Source organism: Musa acuminata, chromosome BXJ2-7 (assembly GCF_036884655.1).
Source record: "Musa acuminata AAA Group cultivar baxijiao chromosome BXJ2-7, Cavendish_Baxijiao_AAA, whole genome shotgun sequence".
NCBI lineage: Eukaryota > Viridiplantae > Streptophyta > Magnoliopsida > Zingiberales > Musaceae > Musa > Musa acuminata.
Genome location: NC_088344.1, coordinates 12,046,207 through 12,067,472, shown reverse-complemented (window position 1 = coordinate 12,067,472; position 21,266 = coordinate 12,046,207). Strand labels below are relative to the sequence as shown.

The window sequence follows — 21,266 nt, the reverse complement described above, 5'->3', positions numbered from 1 at the left end:
GTCCCCACAAATGCTTACATAATACTATTATGGAATAAGATAACAAATTAACCCTAGATACAATCCCAAAGGGTTGAATCTCAAATTTTGATGATAAAATTAATTGATGAAGTTACAATCTAATGTATTTTTGAGTGACGAATGACTATTTTTTATCAGAAAAGGCAAATCGATTGAAGCAGGAAGAATTGGACGTTGGCCGGAGTGAACATGTCAGAAGATTGGACGTCGGGCTGGAGGATTGGTCGACGTGCTGGTAGAAGGACTTCGTGCCATGAGTTTGAGCATCGGGCTGAATGATCAGACATTGAGCCATGGAGATCAGATGTTACAAAAGGTCAACATACCGATTGGGCAATACGCCGAAGGAGAGGACGATGCACCGAAGGATCAAACAAAGTACCAGATGAACCAATGGCAAGCCGGAAAGGATTCATGCTTTATAATTATTTATCTAGATCAAAGTAGTTTATAGGACTAATTGAGTTAGTTTTTGATGTAATCATGTTAACTCAATTAAAGGGCCAATTAAGACTAAATTGGGACTAATTTGGATTCATTGGGAGGCCCATTCAATAACCTAAAACTTGAGTATGGCAATGGAACCGCCTATGAGCTGAAAAAGTCAACACACTTTTTAAAATTATCAAGAGGTGGTACTACCTAAACTAGGTAGTGGTACCGCACAATGTTAGTGTATTAGACATATCGCCAAATTGGGTGGTGGTACTATCCAATACCCTAAAAACCCGGGATGAGATCATTTTAATTCCAAATTTGAATCCATTTAGGGCCCATAAATACCTCACTCATCCCTGCTCGGTTTATGTATGAACTGAGAACAAAAACTTAAGAAAATGCTATTGTAATCCTTTGAGAGTTCCTCATCTCTTGTTCTAAGTTTAGATTTCTGTTTAAGAGAGGGGTGAGTGACTTATAAAGGTGTTCTCCTAAACCTATGAAAATGAGAAAGGATTGTAAGACGGTAATTGGTCTTCACCCATTGAAATAAGTTCGTTAGTGAACATTAGTGGCCTTAACGGAAGAGGAATCAAGATAGGTCGCGACGATCGAACCACTATAAACTCAGTTTGAATTTTTATTTTGCTTTTCATTCTCATATTGCAAACTGATTTAACTATCTACTACTCTTACTTGCACTCTAAGTTTAAATGCATTTCCGATATGGTTTCATCGAATGAAATTTTTCAAACCCTTGAAGTTTTATGAAAACACTCATTCACCCTCCCTCTTGGTACCGAAATGGTTCTAACAATTGGTATTAGAGCCAAAATTTTCTCGATCGGTCTAACACTTAAGAGAATGACTTTTACTAGCAATCTAGAGAGATACTCTATCACTCATCTTCCTATGTTCAATGGAACGGACTACACATATTGGAAAACACGTATGTGAGAGTTTTCTTACTTTCTATGGATTTCAATTTATGAATTATAGTCGAATTTGATTTTTAAACAATATCTAAACCTATGAATGAATAGAATGATTTTAAGAAAAATTTATTTTCATTAAATACTAGAGCTATGAACGCTATATTTTGTGCTTTAGATAAAAATGAGTGTAATCATATTTCTTTATGTGAAACTGCATATGAGATTTGGCATATACTAGAAGTAACTCATGAAGACATGAATAGAGTTAAAGAATCTAAAATTAATCTTTTGATACATATTTTTGAATTGTTTCGAATGAAGCTAAGCGAAACCATTGGAGACATGTATACCTATTTTACGGATGTCGTCAATGGTTTATGTTGGGCTGGCAGCCCACAAATTCAGCCTATAGTGGGCTTGGGCAGCCCATAGCTCACCCCCTCTTAACCTAACACTAATTAACATTAGGGGGAGTGTGGTGGCTGCGTTTTGGAAGCAGAAAAAGGCATAAATAGGGCAGCAACGTGGGAGAAGAAAACAGCCACGGGATTCCAAAGAAAAGGAGGAAAACAAGACAGAAAATGAAGAGAAAGAAAGGGAAGAAGACAAGGACAATACAGAGAGGCTGTTCTCAATCATCTAGCAGTGTTCTCATCTTAGGTTAGATCAAATCTACAGTAGACTCTTGTTGTGATTACTTGGGGAGGTTTTAGATATCGTAGACAGTGACATGATCCTTGTATCCCAATTGTTCTCTTGTGATTGTTGCTAGGGCTTAGGGCAAGAGATTGAGATTTGTATATTCATTATTCTCATAGTGGATTATCTCTAGTTTGTCCCGTGGTTTTTACCCTTCACATTAGAGGGGTTTTCCATGTATATCTTGGTGTTCTATTTTATTGTGATTTCATTTAATTCCGCTGCATATCATGGTCTGCTAGTATTTGTTCATATACAAAGGTTATTCCGTTTTATATCCCCATCAACTGGTATCAGAGCAAGGGTTTTGGTGATTTAATTTTATATTTGAACATGGAGGCCGGTAATGTTTCTCGCATGATTAGTTTAAATGGAAACAATTGGATGATATGAAAACCAAGAATGGAAGATCTCTTGTATTGCAAAGATTTGTATGGACCTTTGCAGGGGATAGTGCAAAACCCATAGCTATGACAGATGATGAGTGGAAGAGGTTAGATCGAAAAACAATTAGATTTATTCGACAGTGGCTTGATGATAGTGTCTTTCACCATGTTTCTACTGAAATTTCTGTATATTCTCTTTGAAAAAGTTGGAAAGTCTCTATGAAAGAAAAACAGCTGGCAACAAAGCTTTTTTTATCAGAAAACTTGTGAACATAAAATATAGAGAGGGTGCTTCTATTGCTGAACATTTGAATGAAATGCAAAGTATTACTAACCAGTTATCCTCTATGAAAATGTCTCTTGATGATGAGTTGCAGGCATTGTTACTTCTCAGTTCATTACCAAAAAGTTGGGAGACACTGGTAGTTTCCCTCAGTAATTCTGTGCCAGATGGTGTTGTCACTATGAGTCAAGTAACAAGTAGTTTGTTAAATGAGGAGTTGAGAAGAAAGAGTTCGGTAACATCTCAGAATGATTCACGTGCACTTATCTCAGAGAACAAAGGAAGGTCAAAGTCTAGAAGCAGTTCACGCATGGGTAGAAGCAAGTCAAGATCAAGAAAAAATATTATTTGCTATAATTGTGGTGAGAAAGGACATTACAAGAACCAATGTAAGCAACCTAAGAAGAGCAAGAAAAAGGGAAAAGAAGTGGAGTCTATAGAGTCAAAAGATAATATCACAACTACAATGCAGGGTGGTGATTATTTGATTTTATCTCCTTCTGATGATAATTTTTCTTGTGTATGTCGGGATCTTGAGTGGGTGATTGACACAGGTGCTTCTTATCATGCTACACTACGAAGGGAGTTTTTTGTTACATACAGGTCTAGAAATTTTGGTGTTATCAAGATGGGCAACTATGGCACAACAGACATCATAGGCATGGGTGATATCCATTTAAAGACCAACCTTGGCTGCAAGTTGGTGATTAAGGATGTGAGGCATGTGGTTGACTTGAGGCTGAATCTAATTTTGGGTAATGGAAGGCTAGATGATGAAGACTATGATAGCAGATTTCACAAAGGGTAATGGAAGCTCAGTAAGGGTTCTCTTGTTATAGCTAATGGAAAGAAATGTCATACTTTGTACAGGTTACAGGCTAAGGCTTATGGTGAGCAGTTAAATGCTATAGAAAAAGACTTCAGCATGGAGTTGTGGCATAGGCGATTGGGACACATGAGCGAGAAGGGGCTGCAAGCTCTTTCCAAGAGAGATGTATTACTAGACCTCAAAGGTATACATCTGAACCCTTGTATTGATTGTTTGACAGGTAAACAACATAGAGTTTCATTTGCTAGTCCTACTTTGTCTAGAAAAATGCATGTCTTAGATCATATTTATACAGATGTATGTGGTCATTTGAGGACAAAAACTCCTGGTGGATCTATTGATGTTCTTGGTATAAGTGGTACACTTTATTTTGTCACTTTTATAGATAATTTTTCCAAGAAGGTTTGGGCCTATGCTTTGAAGACTAAAGATCAAGTGATTAATGTATTCAAAGAGTTTCATGCCAAGGTTAAAAGGGAGACAGAAAGGAAATTGAAATGCATAACATCAGATAATGGTGGTGAGTATACAGGATTGTTTAATGACTATTGCAGGTCACATGAGATCCAACATGAGATGACAGTTCCTGGTACACCTCAGCATAATGCAATTGTAGAGAGGATGAACCACACCATCATGAAAATAATCAGATGTATGCTTTCACAGGCCAAGCTACCCAAAAGGTTTTGGGATAAAGCTTTGAGGACTACAGTTGATGTGATCAACTTATCACCATGTACAGCCCTAGATGGTGATGTTGCAGAGCATGTATGGTTAGGGAAAGATGTTTCCTACAAGCATTTGAGAGTGTTTGGGTGTCGTGCATTTGCATATATTCCAGATAATGAGAGGTCCAAGCTGGATGGTAAGTCTAAACAATGTATTTTTCTTGGTTACTCACATGATCATTTTGGTTACAGGCCTTGGGATCCAGAAAAGCAGAAGGTGTTTAGAAGCAAAGATGTAGTCTTCTTTGAGGATCAAACTTTTGAAGATTTGAAGAAGAAGGCACCAGCCAATACTTCTACAGAAGGATTAGCATATTGTGACCCAATTACTCCTCCAGTATATCAGGGTGATGGAGGAGATGTGCAGGAAGATAGTGTAGAGTCTGATGTTGATATACCTGCAGAACATGTTGAGCAAGAAGAAGTTGGAGAGCAACTTCCCGTAGAACTTCAGTTGAGAATATCTTCTAGACAACATCAACCTTCCAGAATATACTCTACATATGAGTATGTGATGCTTACTGATGCAGATGAACCAAAGAGTTACCAGGAAGCAGTTAAAAGTGAGAAGAAAGAGAAGTGGTTAGTTGCTATGCAGGAAGAGATGGATGCTCTTCAGAAGAACCACACTTATGATTTGGTGCTACTACCAAATGGAATGAAGGCCTTGAAGAATAAGTGGGATTTCAGGTTGAAGACTCAAGAATATTGTTCTCAACCAAAGTACAAAGCTAGATTGGTTGTGAAAGACTTTGGTCAAAAGAAAGGTATTGACTTTGAAGAGATTTTTTCTCCTGTTGTTAAAATGGCTTCTATTCATATTGCTCTTGGTATTGCTGCTAGCTAGGACTTGGAGGTTGAGCAATTAGATGTGAAGACAGCTTTCCTTCATGGGGATTTGGAGGAGGAGCAACCAGAAGACTTCAAAGTTAAAGGTAAAGAGAACTTTGTCTGCAAATTAAAGAAGAGCTTGTATGGGCTAAAGCAAGCTCCAAGACAGTGGTACAAAAAGTTTGATTCATTTATGATAGAAAATGGATACAAAAGAACAGCTTCAGATCATTGTGTGTATATCAAATAGTTTGGTGAGGATTTTATTATTCTCTTACTTTATGTTGATGACATGCTTATTCTTGGGAAAAATATGTCTAAAATTGACAGATTGAAGAAGAAACTAAGTGAGTCTTTTGAAATGAAGGACATGGGGCCAGTAAAGCAAATACTAGGTATACAGATTTTCCATGATAGGAAAAATAAGAAGATTTAGTTGTCATAGGAGAAATACATCGAGAAGGTATTGGAAAGATTCAGTATGAGCAATGCAAAACCAGTTGGTTCTCCTCTTGTAGGTCACTTCAAGTTGTGCTCAGAACAGAGTCCGTCGAATGATGAGGAGAAGGAGAAAATGTAAAAGGTTCCTTATGCTTCAGCAGTTGGAAGTTTAATGTATGCAATGGTATGTACGAGGCCAGACATCGCATATGCAGTTGGTGTTACTAGCAGATTTCTTGTAAATCCAAGCAAAGAGCACTGGGCAGCAGTGAAGTGGATTTTTAGATATCTCAGAGGGAGCTCTAAGGTTTGTTTAAGCTTTGGAGGTGGACCACATGTGTTGATAGGTTACACAAATGCAGATATGGCAAGAGATATAGATACGAGAAAGTCTACTTCAGGTTATGTACTTATTTTTGCAGGGGGAGCTGTGTCATGGCAATCCAGGTTGCAAAGGTGTATTGCTCTCTCCACCACAGAAGCAGAATATATTGCTGCTATAGAGGTATGCAAAGAAATGTTATGGATGAAAGCATTCTTATAAGAATTTAGGCTGAAATAAGAAAATTATGTGGTACATTGTGATAGCCAGAGTGCCATCCATTTGTGTAAGAACCCAATGTTTCATTCCAAGTCAAAGCATATAGATGTCAGATACCACTGGATTCGAAATGTATTTGAAGAGAAGCAATTGCAGCTTCAGAAAATTCACACAGATAACAACGGAGCAGACATCTTGACAAAAACTTTACCAAAAGAAAGACAGGAGATATGCTGACAGCTGGTCGGCATGGCTTCACATTGAGGAGTCATGGGATAGCCTCCCTTATGGGCTGAAGGGGGAGGTTGTTGGGCTGGCAGCCCATAAATTCAGCCCATAGTGGGCTTGGGTAGCCCACAGCTCACCCCCTCTTAACCTAACCCTAATTAACATTAGGGGAGGTGTGGTGGCTGTGGTTTAGAGGTAGAAAAAGGCATAAATAGGACAGCAACGTGGGAGAAGAAAACAGCCACGGGATTCCAAAGAAAAGGAGGAAAACAAGGCAGAAAAGAAAAAGAAAGAAAGGGAAGAAGACAAGGACAACGCAGAGAGGCTGTTCTCAATCATCTAGCAGTGTTCTCATCTCATGTTAGATCAAATCTACAGTAGGCTCTTGCTGTGATTACTTGGGGAGGTTTTAGATATCGTGGACAGTGACGTGATCCTTGTATCCCAGTTATTCTCTTGTGATTGTTGCTAGGGTTTAGGGCAAGAGATTGAGATTTGTATATTCATTATTCTCATAGTGGATTATCTCTAGTTTGCCCCATGGTTTTTACCCTTCACATTAGAGGGGTTTTTCACGTATATCTTGGTGTTCTATTTTATTGTGATTTCATTTAATTCCGCTGCATATCATGGCCTGCTAGTATTTGTTCATATACAAAGGTTATTCCGTTTTATATCCCCATCAGTTTAAAATCCTTGATAAATATTTTTCTAATCTTGAACTTGTAAACAATATTCTACGACTTCTTCTTAAAAATTAGGATCCAAAAGTAACTATTATTTAAGAAGCAAAAAACTTGAATTGTTTTCCACTTAAAGAACTCGTTGGGTCATTAATGAGTTATGAAATGACGTGCAAGGCACATGATGGACATGATGAATATAAGAACAGCCTTCCAAAGAACATGAAGGATTTGACACTTAGAACAAAAGAAGATCACTCGAGCAAAAGCTCAAGTGATGATGACTTTGAACTCCTCATAAGAAAATTTAAAAAGTTTATAAAACAAGAATCTAAGAATAAAAATGAACTTAAAAAGAAGAGACTATCATAAAAAAAGAAAGTATTTAAGGCGAAATGGAACGAATCAAGTGCATTGGAAGACAAAGAGCAAACCAATAAATGCGAGGTGGCGAACTACACTTTCGTAGCTCTCGACGATGAGATAAATGACTCAATCGAAACTCCTTTACCTTACAATGAATTGTTTGATGCTTTCCATGATTTATTTGATGAATTTAGATTAGTTAATAAAAATTATAAATTATTAAAAAATGATCATGCTTCTCATTCTGGTGAATTTAAAAACTTAAAAAATGAGCATGATAATTGCATATTAATCTTTTGCACTCAATGTGAAGAATTAGATTCATACAAAAAGAAAAAATTATTATTACTATAAATTTTAGAAAAATTTAAAATTAATAACAAATCTTTAAACATGATTCTTACTAATAAGAGTCATGATCATAGAAAAGAAGAAATCAGCTTTGTGAGTAATAACACTCAACAAAAGCCAACCACATTTCTTAAATGATCCACATTACATGTTTCCTTGAAAGCAAATGTAATTTTTATGACAGACATAGTCATTTTACATATAAATCCTCGTTTAAAAAATATGACTTGCATAAATTTATTTGTGTTCCTAAAGGAACTATAAATGACCTTATGCTAAAAGACAAGATAGGTAGATCTAAACATAAAGGACTCAAAGTTAAATGGGTACCAAGAATAAACCCACCTTTCTTATAGAAATATCTATAATTGAAAGCTAGGAGCAAAGACAGAAATAATATTTTGTTAATGGATGCTCAAGACATATGACTGGAGATCCAAAATACTTTACAAAGCTCACTAACCAAAATAACAATAATAAAGAAAAAATCATTGGCGTAAGAATTATTTGTAACTAATCAAATCTTTTGCTTAAAGATGGCTTATTAATGGTTATATTATTGATATTGATGATTTTTGTGATGAAACTTATTTTTGGGTTTTAAACATTGATGCATGGTTTCTAGCATAAAAGAAACAGACATACTTATATAAAATTAGTCACATAAATTAAATAAAAAAAGAAGAATGTATTTTTTCTTGAAAATATCTCTATCCTTAAAAGCATCGAATCTTTCATAAAGAGATTAATGAATCTATTTATATATTTTTTTAATCTCTTGAACTATAAAAATGATTTTGATGATTTGATGATCATGATCTTAATGATTTAAGATTTCTTATGTATGAATCAAGATATTTTATCATTTGATCTCCTATGTTTCTTTTTGCTATTTACGAAAGAAGAGATTTGTAAAAATGAATCATGTCTTTTGGTATTCATGACTTAATCTTTCATGATCTTTGATATTATATCTTTCATGACATGATGTTCATTATGTATAACTCTCTTGTATTTATGAATTGCATACCTCATCACTCTTGATTTATATTTATCTTTTTTTATCATAATTTAAAAATTGATGTAAAGGGAAAAGAATTATAATGTTGTATTCTTCCCTTTTTTTTTATAATGACAAAGGGGGAGAAAGTCTTGCTAGCTTGCACATCACACAGAAAAGCAAAATTGCTAGCTTGCACATCATAAAGAAAAATAAAATTGCTAGCTTGCATGTTCTAAAATGATGTAAAATTTGCTAAAATTACTATCTTGCATATCTCAAAAGAGAAGCAAAGATTGCTAGTTTGCACATTTCAAAGAGAAGAAAAACTTGTTAGCTTGCACATCTCAAAAGAGAAGAAGCAAAGTTTGCTAACTTGCACATTTCAAGAAGCAGTAAAAAATTACTATCTTATACATCTCAAGAAAAGCAAAAACTTGTTATCTTGCACATCTCAAGCAAAAATTGCTAACTTACACATCTCTAAAAAATTACTAGCTTGCATATATCAAAAACTTGTTGTTGTACTTTTCTCCTTTTTGTTTATGACAAAGAGGAAGAAGTTACGATGATGATCATGCATGGTATGATGTAATTTTATATTTTAAAATTATGTATGATGATTTAGAATCATACATGTAATGATGATTTTATATTTTAAAAATATACATGGTGATTTGATATTATGCATGCAATACTTCAACATAATAAAGAAGTATGCAATGATGAAATACTCATAATTTTCTATATTCAAAGTTTCTTTCAATATTACATATTGATAGGGGGAGTTTAGTTTAAATTCCGTCATCAATTGGTTGTCATTATCAAAAAAAAGGAAGATTGTTGAATCTCAGATTTTGATTATGAAATCAATTAATGAAGTTATTATCTAATATGTGTTTAAGTGATGCAAGACTATCTTCGATCAGAAAAAGCAAATAGATTGAAGTAGGAAGAATCGGACGTTGAGCCAGAGTGAACATGTTAGAATATTGGACGTTAGGCCAGAGAATCGATCGACATGCTAGTAGAAAGACTTTATGCCATGAGTTCGAGCATCGGGCTGAATAATCGGACATTGCACCAAGGAGATCGGATGTTGCAAAAGGTCAACATGCCAATTAAATAATATGCCGAATGAGAGGACGATGCACCAAAGGATCAGACAAAGCACCAAATGAACCAATGACATGTTGAACAAAGGATTCATGCTTTGTAATCATTTGTCTAGATCGAAGTAATTTAGGGGGCTAATTGAGTTAGTCTTTGGTGTAATCATATTAACTCAATTACGGGCCAATTTTGCCTAAATTGGGACTGATTTGAGCTCATTGGGAGACTCATTCAATAAATCAAAAGTTGCGTCAAGCGATGACACTACCAAATTTGCGGTGAAACTGCCTATAAGCTAGAAAAGTCAAGAACACACTTTTCCAAGCTATTAGGTGGTGGTACCACCATTGTCAGTATGTTACGCGGTGGTACCGCCAAACTAGGCAGTGGTACCATCTAGTGTCAAACTAATATGCGATGGTATCGCCAGTACCCTGAAAATTCGGGATAAGACTATTTTGACTCCAAATTTGAATCTATTTGGGGCCTATAAATACCTCACTCATCCCTACTCAATTTATATATGAACTGAGAACAAAAACTTAAGAAAATATTATTGTAATACTTTGAGAGTTCCCATTCTCTTATTCTAAGTTTAGATTTATATTTAAGAGAGGGGTGAGTGACTTATAAAGTTTTTCTCCTATGAAAAAGAGGAAGGGTTGTAAGAGGGTAGTTGGTCTTCACCAAAGAAGAATGTTAGTGAACACCGATGGCCTCGACGGAAGAGGAATCAAGAGTGGACTATCACGGACTTAGCTGATTTTGCCTAAGTCATGCGGCACCCTTGCATGTCTGTCCACAAAGGTTAGCCTCCCCGAAACCTCCCATGATCCCTTAGGACCTACAAAAGATAAAATGGGTTAAAGAAAGCACCTCACTTGAGATCCACAAGCAAACATTTCAGAAAATACTTCATAACTAATGTAAATTATAAACAGAATTCACAAGCTCTGAACAGTTATAAAACAAAGGATCTAAAACGGTCCACTACAGACCGAGATCTCTCACAAGTGTCCACATGACATAACCTTTATTTACAAGCCTAAAATAGCCATAAAACCTAATTAAATTGGAGTTGTTAAGCCTTCAATCATCCTTCTACATGTTGCGCAAAGCATAAACAAACTAAAAGACATGGACATACATAAGCATTACATTAAACACCTTGTTTATAATTTTGTCATTGACATTCTCCCCCACTTATTCCATTGAAATTCTTGTCGAAGCCTTTGTCGACACTACAATTCCTCGTCTTTCATGAGTCTTTAATCTTTTGCTCTAGTTGCAATGTGCTTCTTTGCACCCAACTGCTCTCCACTACTATTGTTGAGTAGTCGAACTTTTGATCTACCATGTTGTTTCAACTTGCCAATGACTCTGACTCTAGTGTGGGGTTGGTAGAGTTGTGTTGATCCCTGTTGGTTCCTACGGATCCTTCAGATGAAGGAAAAGACCATCCTTACTATGCGTTAGTCTCTCAAATGCCTCATGCTACTTGAACTGAGTAGATACTTGTTGGAGCTTTAACGAGCATCGCCTCGTAAACTTTTAAAGTTTTGGGTCCTTCTTCCACAAAATTTACCCATTGACTCTTCTTTCATTTAGTTGTTACTTTCAAGTAGATTCGCATCACTTCCATTTTTTATTGATATTCTGTTGGGAAATGAAGCGGCTAATATACTCTTAGTAGCACTGATCGCCATTGGTGAGGATTTGACAACTATTGTCTTCCATTTGGTTTCTTCGAAGGGTCTTTGAATATGTGCAGAGCTCCTTTGTTGGATAAATAAGAGAATTGGGATACTCGTTTCACCCATTCTCTAAGTGTTGAGAAGCCAAATACTACTTGACTTCGCTCACCTCCTCGAGGGTTGTACTACATGCATCGAGTTGGTTATTGGTCTTCGTCTACTCTTTGCTCATACTTATGAAGCACTTGAAGTGTTTGCACTCCTTGCATTGAGTTAGTTTCTGTGATTCACCTTCTCAATGCCATCGAACTTCTAGAATGCAGGAAGTTTTCACCCTAACTTGGAGTAAGTCTCTAATAGTTTTGGTCACCTTTGGGATTGTACCGTCTTCTCCATTAACCCAACCGCCTATTCCACTGAGTAGCAAAGATATAACACCGCGTACTGTCTGCTTCGTTCTTTGGTGGTGTACTCTTGCATCGACCCGAAGTCCTTCACTTTCGGTTATTTTAATGAGAAGCTCATTGACATCGGTCTTATAAAGTTCCCTGGCCTCTTCCCTTCAGCCTTATCTTGGTACTTAGAGTTTGCCTCTGCATTTTTCATCTCCATGACCCCTTTCACGACCAAGCGCTCTCCCTCCATGAGAGCAAGGGATCGATGACTTCACAGAAGTCTCGTATCTGCGGTACCATGGTGCTACCATGCCCGTGGACCTACTATCCGTCGCCTCATATCTGCATCCCTTTCTTTATAATCGGTAGATATGTCTCTATGGCACTCCTCTAAGTTCATCTCCATTCTAATCGATGCTTGGTTTTGGGTAGCTAAGCCCCTTTGGACTCATCGTCGCTTCCTCGCCCTTTTCGACCTCTTGCTTCAACACCTTTGTATTCTCCAAGCAATTCTCTTTGGTCGATGGAAAGACAGACTATAACTCATATACATAGCCTCTGCCATCATGTTGCAAGGTTCATACCGATTTTGTTCTCCTTAGCTTCCTTGGTAGCAATATTCGCTTACTCAGCCTTGTCATTTGACTTGTCGGGCTCCCTTAAGCGAATATAGGCTCTGAAGTAGTCCAACTCTCCAACTACTCTGATCATACCTCTGCATGATCAAGTCCTACTCATGGGACTCACTGGTACTTGCATCCGAACTTTTTCCTCGGAGGTACACAACCCCCATATGCTGATGACCAAAGCTTTTATCTGATACAAAATTCGATGCACAGACGGAAGACCTGCCTCTACGATACCATGCTTTCACTCCTTGAATCTATAGCCTTTCTTGCCATCGTGTTGTTCACCGAAGTGGAGCTCCCAATAGCTCCCGATCATATCTCCGTATGATATAGTCCCTCACGGGACTATATTCGTATGTATCGTATTATCATGAACTATTCCACCATAATCCGCTACACCATGTCACCTCCTAGTGACATCTCCATTGCATTCTGATCCTTGTGGGATGAACTCGGATTGTGATCCCTCCATATGTGGCCTCTACCAACATATCACAATGTCTCTTCCACTTTCGATTGTGTTCGCTCCTTTGGCAATCGATCTTCGTCCATCCGCTCTCAGGTCACACTTAGATGAAGCCCCGCTTTAGGATAGTCCATCGCCTAGTAGCTCCCGAAGTCCATCGACTTTGCTAAAATTGGTGCATTATTGTCTGGATCCTGAGCCTATGCCCCTACCAGCACAATCTCCGCTGCATACCGCTCCCTTCATGGCAACTTGAATAGCAACACTATGGCATATTCTTCAAAAGTACCCGTCTTCGTGTCCTATTGCCCTATGCCAAGGCCTTCTAAACCCAACTTCGCCTCCGTAAGTTGAGTCACCTCAGTTCCTCCGTCAAATGCTTCTCTAAGGTAAGATGCATGTACCTCGAAGCTCCCTTCATCTTTGGCACCATGCAGGGTGAGCCCGCTCCATTAGAATTAGGGATCCATAGAACGATATGATCCTACTCTTGCCTCTACAAGAGTTCATGTCCTTGACCTCTGTTCAAGGAAAGCTCTGTGCCTCCGCTCTATATTCTATCTTCTATGTCGGCTCCCTTCATGTGGCTTGGGTGCTTCGCCAAGTTACACCTAAGTTACTCTGCTCCTCGATTTGTATTGAGTTGATGGTGGCCCTCGCGCCCACCATTCTACAGGTTAGCCATTCGTTGAGTCTGATCTCTATATCGGCTCCAAGTGTGCCTTTATTTGTGTTGCCTTGGATCGCTCCCCCACTTGATCTTGCAATGCATTCCCTAATGTATTATATCAAGTGAAATCATGTGATGACTTCTCACCACTCGCTCGGTCCATTGAGCTTTGTGAAATTATTTTAAGGTACTCCTCCTCAACAAGTGTGGTCCATTGCATATAGTTCTCCCTCTGAAGAGTCGAGACTTATCCCTCCTAGATATTTGTCCTGTTGGAGCAACTTCTCTCTTCGCTTTCTTCTCTTTGAAAATTTCATAGACCACTATCCCCTTGGACTAATATGCTATGCTGAACAAACTATGCATTGTTCTGCTCTCGTAAACGCACTTGCTAGATTGCGACTCCACGTCAATAAAGCCCCCACTGCACCCCTCAAGGCCTAGCAACATGCTAAACTCGCTGCACACTTCAGCCTCCTACGGACGTATCCTTATTATGCTGAAGAGAAAGTTTCAATGCTCCATGGCGCTGAGTTTTGGTCGCCTTGGGATGGCCACGAACACTCCATCGTTCACATACAAGCCTTTGCATGAGTACCGAATTCCTTAAGTACCAATTCCTCTCACCTTTGTGAGCTTTACATAACTCTTTCGGTCAATGAATAATCCATAACATCTTACATGATCTCATCCTTTATCAAGCACCTCGCTTGCCTTGAGCACCATTAAGTATGGTTACCAATGTTGAGCCGTAGCTTAAACTCAGCCATCCCAACCTTTTTGCGCTATGCGTTCTTCTCAGCTTACTTGTCCTCGTGGTACTTCTTGTGCGAAGGGTTAGTTATTCCTCTGAATGCTAATCTCATATGCCTGCTCCTCTGAACGACTCATTTTCCCTATATTTCCATGTCCGCTTGCCCTCAAACGGTCATGCATGCTGACTGCCCTCAACGTAGTCTCGTTAGGTCCCCCACGTTTGCATGCCAAGTGTTTCTATGAGTGCTTGTCCCGTTATGATACCATCTGTCACGGACTTTGCTGATTTTGCCTAAGTTATGTGGCACCCTTGTGTGTCCGTCTACAAAGGTCAACTTCCCCGAAACCTCTCATGGTCCCTTAGGACCTACAAAAGAGAAAACAGGTTAGAGAAAACGCCTCACTCGGGATCCACAAGCAAACATATCATAAAACACTTTATAATTAATGTAAATTACAAACAGACTTCACAAGCTCTAAACAGTTGCACAACAAAGGATCCAAAATGGTCCACTATAGACCGAGATCTCCTACAAGTGTCCACATGACACAACCTTTATTTACAAGCCTAAAATAATCATAAAACCCAACTAAATTGGGGCTGTTAAGCCTTCGACCATCTCTCTACATGCTGCGCAAAGCATGAACAAACTAAAAGATACGGACATACATGAACATTACATTAAACATCTTGTTTATAGTTCTGTCCATGATAGGATGTAGGTCGTGACAACTAAACCACTATAAACTCGGTTTGTAATTCTGTTATGCCTTTCATTCTCATATTGCAAACTGATTTAACTATCTACTACTCTTACTTGCACTCTAAGTTTAAATACATTTTCGATACGGCTTTAAAGAACAAAATTTTTCAAACCGTCAAAGTTTTACGAAAGCACTAATTCACCACCCCCTTTTAGTGCAGAAACGATTCTAACACAAATGCTCATCTAGCCATATGTCACCTAGGTAACTCCTAGATATTGTGTTAGTTAATACTTTATATCACTCTATGGAGCTAGAAAATATCTAAAATAATTGTTTAGATGGTTTGTTTCTATGTAGTTTTGCTTATATGTGATGATTGTGTACAACCTATATTTATTTAGAAGCCAATCAAAATAAGACTACTAAGCATACTATAAATTCTTTATATGCTGTACAAAGTATGAATAAAATTGAAAGACATAGACATACAAAAACATTACATCGAATACCTTATTTATAGCTTTATTTGTGATAGATCATACCACATTAAAAGAGTATTGTTGAGAATGCTCCCCGACTTAGTTTTATAAGATTCAAGTGCCCAAATTAGCAAGTTCTATCTTAGATCATCTCAAAGAAAAAATAGATTGAATCTGAGTTAACTTTCAGTTCGAACTATCAAAATCTACTCAAACACAATTCAAACTCATAATCTATTTTTAATCTAATTTAAATTAAAATCTAACATGAAGACATCCAAAGCGTTAAAGAAATACTCGCACAGGTAATCATAATTTTTAAATATTTAAAGAATTATGTAACTTATTTGATATTGAACGTACACAAAGTTCTCTTCTCTTCAACCTATCAGTGTTTCTAGAAAAAAGATTTCAAAGATCCTCATATTAATTATATGATTAATAAGCAGTTCATAATAACAAAATATATTAAGAAAAATTTTACACCATTTTTTTTATAGTACAAAAACAAAATACATTTGAAAAATGAGAAACTTTGTATTTACTCAAGAAATTGAAAGAAGTCAATCCACCATTCGTAGAAGCATAATTCAGAAAATTGGAAAGTTGGTGTTTATTCATAAAATTAAAAGAAATATTTTTCCCATACACATAAACATTATTAAGAAGAAAAGAAAGAAATTGAGCAATCAAGTAATAGGTTCATTTTTGCTCCTCCCTTAATTCTGAATTGATGTGGAACAAAACATACACATCAACTTACAAGTAATAAATAATTTCTTAAAAGATTTTTTTTACCAATATGAAATAAGAAGCTGATCAATATATATAATCTTATCTTTGCAAATAATTTGTTTTTTGTTATGTGCAAATTTCTTTGAAAGATAGCACAAGATGGTTTGTAACATCAATTAAAAGCAATGTGGTCAATGAAGGTAACAACACATCTCATACAACAATCGTAATGCTTGTTTGTGGGACTTTGCATTCTCTTGAAGGCGAAGCAATGACTCATTTTGGGCGTTGCCATCTCTCGAAGATTCGGATTGAAGATTTAAGTTTCATTTACATTGACGAATTCAATCACGTACAATCTATATGATGATTGAATAGCCTGATTTATCTAACATATAGTCAGAACAATGTAAGCTAAATTAAGTAATCGATTTAATCAGTAAAATATTAATTCGAGAAGCCACCGAATAAAGTGTTCTACTTAACCCAACCAACAAATTCGATGTTCTTTTATCTCTTTGTAGTCGAACCTCTACAAGGTTTGAACAAGAGCTTAAATATTAAGCTCACTAAGGAAAAGTGAAGAATCACAATAAAGAGCTTAAATGTTTAAGCTCACTAAGGAAAAGTGAAGAATCACAATAATAAAGAGCTTTACACAACCTTCTTGAAAAGACTTGAATAGTTGATGTGGTGAGGCTTGTCCCCATTAAATAAAACTCATAACATGCCTTCAATGTCTTCCTTCCTTGTGATGCCAATCCTTTTCAGCTCCACACAATAGAAAATCTTGCAATGTTTAGAAAGCTCATATTTGCAAATATCATTATCATTCTTGTGAACATATATCCATCTAGAAAAATCAAATTAGACTACTGTTAGCCATAGCTAATATTAACTAATATTCAAAGATAGTAAGCCTATATATGCTAGTTTTTAGATTTTTTGCTAGGTTGCAAATAGGAAACATAAATAATATAAACAAATTAAAAGATTCACTTGAGAGGTATATATAAAATATATAGAAAAAAAAATGTACAACCCCAATGTCCATAAATTAAATATAAACAAGGTTTTAGGATTTGCTATGATGTATATGCTATTCATAAATTAATATTTGTGAGGACAGCTCAAAAATGTTGTGATGCCATCGTTTGAAGGAAAGGCAACTCAAATCGATGACCCTACCACGAGCTTAGATATTGCATCATAAAGCAGGTTGGTTGGGGGGAGAGAGAGAAAGAGATCGATCGTAGGGACAGTGGCTGAAAAAGAACATGGGGGTATTTATTGGTCCAAGTACACGGACAGGATTAGGGTTCAAAGGATGATGATAGGAGAGGACTCTCGGTCAACACCCCCACGTCGAAGCAGACATCCGTGCATGGGCTTTGTCCGCAAACCGCGTCGGTTCATGTGATGTGGATCACGTACAGTTTGCGAGGACGAGCATCGGCGGCCGCTGACACAGCAGCGATGGACGAAACGTGGTGGCGCTGCTTCGTCTCTCCGTCCACGGTAAACGAAGAAGACCGTCAAATCCTTTTGCATGGGTGGGGAGTCGGACGTGGTTTTATTGCGCTACTGCAGATTGATGTGAAGACGGATACTGCCAACGCAAATAAACAACTCCAAAGAATATTGCTGAAGTGAAGAAAGCGATCTTTAAACAGAGCCTCACGCGGAGACGCATTAAAGTAGTGCAGTACAGCCCTTCTTATGTGGGCGCGATTCTTATTGGCGTTACCATTTTATCTCACTACTCAATTCTCACCCACTTATATAGAAACATTAATATCATCAGGTTATGAACTCTTTGTTCTATAGAAAAATGAAGATTAAAGCCATGTCTTTATGGTACAGTAGATTGCACGCAACCAAGTTGCATTAATGAATCTCAAAAGCCAAGTGGACATGCCCCAAATTTAACCAAGCTAAATGCAGCTCATACGTGTCGCCGATCCACCGCTTATGTACTCAACAAACGACCATGGCTTTGAAAGCTTCGGATAGAAGATTACAAGAACCAATTCAACCTCACCACAGCTTTCCACAGTCATAAGAATGAAACTAGACTACAAGTTCTCTACGTTGGTCCAAATCCACCGAAACTATGCTTTATGTGGGTCTTCTTCTTGATTTCCTTGCTCTTTTGAGCTCAATTAGCAGAAAGCTTTTCGATGGAGGGCGCGGCTGTTCCAACGCTATCTCTTTTTATCTTTGTGCAGCTGGCACGCGGCTCTGTTTGCTCTATATAGCACAATCTGCATGTAGTTGTGAAGCTCATCACCTCTCCATTAATGACTCCCTCCCTCCTCTATCCTCTCCGCAGCAATACCGGCATCATGGCTTCTTCCCGGCCCACCTTTGCTTCTCTGCTCCTCCTCCTCCTCCTCCTGTTAACGTCCGCCCAGGGCAGCTCCTTGAATACTACGGCATGGCATCCGGAATGCGAGACGCCCAAGGCACCGCGGCGGGTGTCGTCGTCGGCCAGCTCCTTCGTCCCCTCTGCCGACTTCGTCTCCACCCTGCAGTCTACCCTCGAGGAGATCAAGAAGGTCATGTCACTTGTCTCTACCTTCTCTGGAGTTCTCGGAGGTGACCTCCGCCTCTCCTCCGCCGTCGACGACTGCCTCGACCTCCTCGACCTCTCCTCCGACGAGCTCACCTGGACCCTATCTGCGTCCCAGCGCACCACCGCCTCCGCGTCTGCCTCGGGCGCCGGGAACCGCCGGTCCGACCTCCGCTCCTGGATGAGCGCCGCCCTTGGGAACCAGGACACCTGCAAGGAGGGCCTCGACGGGACCGGCGGCCTTGTCGAGACCCTCGTCGCCGGCGGCCTCGACATGGTCACCTCCCTCGTCTCCGACGGCCTCCGCGAGATCGCGGCGGGCGGCGGGACCGGCGGCAAAGGCGGCAGCAGGAGGCTGATGGGGTTCCCGGAGTGGGTGTCGGCGGCCGACCGGAGGCTGCTGCAGGCCCAGCCGACGACGGTGGCGGATGCCGTGGTGGCGCAGGACGGGAGTGGTAACTACACGACGGTAGAGGCGGCCGTGGCGGCGGCACCGACGGAGGGCGCGCGGAGGTACGTGATACACGTGAAGAAGGGAGTGTATAAGGAGAACGTGGAGGTGAAGAAGAAGAAGTGGAACCTCATGCTCGTCGGTGACGGCATGGGCCAAACCGTCATTTCCGGCAGCCGCAGCTACGTCGACGGCTGGACCACCTACCGCAGCGCCACCTTCGGTGAGTCAAAAGAACCCATCCTTCACCACGTCACGGCATTATCCTTCTCTAACACATATCCAAAGTCAAAATTGGTCAATGCTTCGTACTTATGTAGTCAAAAATAGTCGTCCTACTGAGAACACGACACCAGTCACATGCGCTGCGGCGCATCAAAGGAAGAGACGGAAGAGACGAAGTTAAGTGACGTGACCGTCACCGGCTTTTCTTCCGGCTTTAGGACCTTTAGACCTGGAGAGTGTCGGTGTGTCCCAACCTCCCTTCCCTTTGGCTCTCTCATGCTCTGGTTCTCGAGAGAGCCACGCTGGATGGCGAAGCTTTTGTGTGAGGTCCTCGGTACCCGTATTACATTGCCGGCCTTAGCGTTCATTTGTTCATGCTATTCCCGTGTCTGCTGTCAAGAATCGTTCCTCAAGTGGTCTCTCGATTGCCCTCCTGGTCTGATCGAAGCTATGTTTGGATCTGACAAGATGTCACTGGCCTCAGATGGAAAGTATCATTCCTCCCCATCGTCTTCAAACCGTCCTCAGCTGCACCCACCTATGTGATTGAAGGCCACCATCACCATCGATCTCCATGTGCTCTCGAGTCAAAAGCGAGTCCTTTCTTTACGCTGCATGCATCTCTCTCTCTCTCTCTCTCTCTCTCTCTCTTCTTTTGGGGAATACGTGTCACCGAATGTGTTCTTGCAGCTGTCGCCGGCAAGGGGTTCATCGCCCGCGACCTGACGATCGAGAACACGGCGGGGCCACAGAAGCACCAGGCGGTAGCGCTCCGCTCCGACTCCGACCTTTCCGTCTTCTATCGCTGCGAGTTCTCCGGCTACCAGGACACCCTCTACGCCCACTCGCTGCGGCAGTTCTTCCGCGAGTGCCGCGTCACCGGCACCGTCGACTTCGTCTTCGGCAACGCCGCCGCGGTCTTCCAGAACTGCCAGCTCTTCCCCCGCCGGCCCCTCCCCGAGCAGAAGAACTCAGTGACCGCCCAGGGCCGCAAGGATCCGAACCAGAACACCGGTTTCTCCTTCCAGTTCTGCAACGTCTCCGCCGACGCCGACCTCGTCGGCTTCACCAACTCGACGCCCACGTACCTCGGCCGGCCGTGGAAGGAGTACTCCCGCACCGTGTTCATGCAGTCCTACCTGGGCTCGTTGATCCGACCGGAGGGGTGGCTGGAGTGGAACGCCGAGTTCGCCTTGGACACACTGTACTACGCCGAGTACATGAACTACGGGCCGGGTTCCGGGTTGGGGAACCGAGTCAAGTGGCCAGGCTACCACGCACTCAGCGATCCGGCCATGGCTGCCAACTTCACGGTGGCTCAGTTCATAGACGGAAACATGTGGTTGCCGTCAACTGGTGTGAAGTACACAGCTGGGTTGACCGTGTAATAATATATATATATAGAGAGAGAGGAAAAGTTTCAGTAATTATAATTTGTTTACTCTCATAATATAAGTCAATAGTTGTTTTGTGACTGAGAGGCATTGATGGGGCAATGGAGTTGACTTTATGAATCTCTTCTCTTGTTTCTTATCTTTTTCTTTGGAAAATCACGTAATATTATATTTTTGTTGTTTTATGACCAAATAACGTATTACTTTTTTCTTTTTCTT

The 21,266-nt window shown here is 39.8% G+C and overlaps 1 protein-coding gene across 1 annotated transcript; it reads left to right on the top strand.

The window, feature by feature from the left end:
• Positions 1–18,485: 18,485 nt before the first annotated feature.
• On the top strand, positions 18,486–21,186 carry LOC103991750 (pectinesterase/pectinesterase inhibitor PPE8B). The gene is made up of 2 exons (XM_009411292.3): positions 18,486–19,651; positions 20,344–21,186. The coding sequence occupies exons 1-2, from the start codon at positions 18,706–18,708 to the stop codon at positions 21,039–21,041; spliced, it is 1,644 nt and encodes a 547-aa protein (XP_009409567.2). The 5' UTR covers positions 18,486–18,705; the 3' UTR covers positions 21,042–21,186.
• The last annotated feature ends 80 nt before the right edge of the window (positions 21,187–21,266 follow it).

Bases quoted from the DNA above. Each gene is read 5' to 3' on its own strand.
- LOC103991750 (XM_009411292.3), top strand. From the start codon at position 18,706: ATGACTCCCTCCCTCCTCTATCCTCTCCGCAGCAATACCGGCATCATG. The intron at 19,652-20,343 runs GTGAGTCAAAAG...GTGTTCTTGCAG, and splicing joins CTACCGCAGCGCCACCTTCG to CTGTCGCCGGCAAGGGGTTC.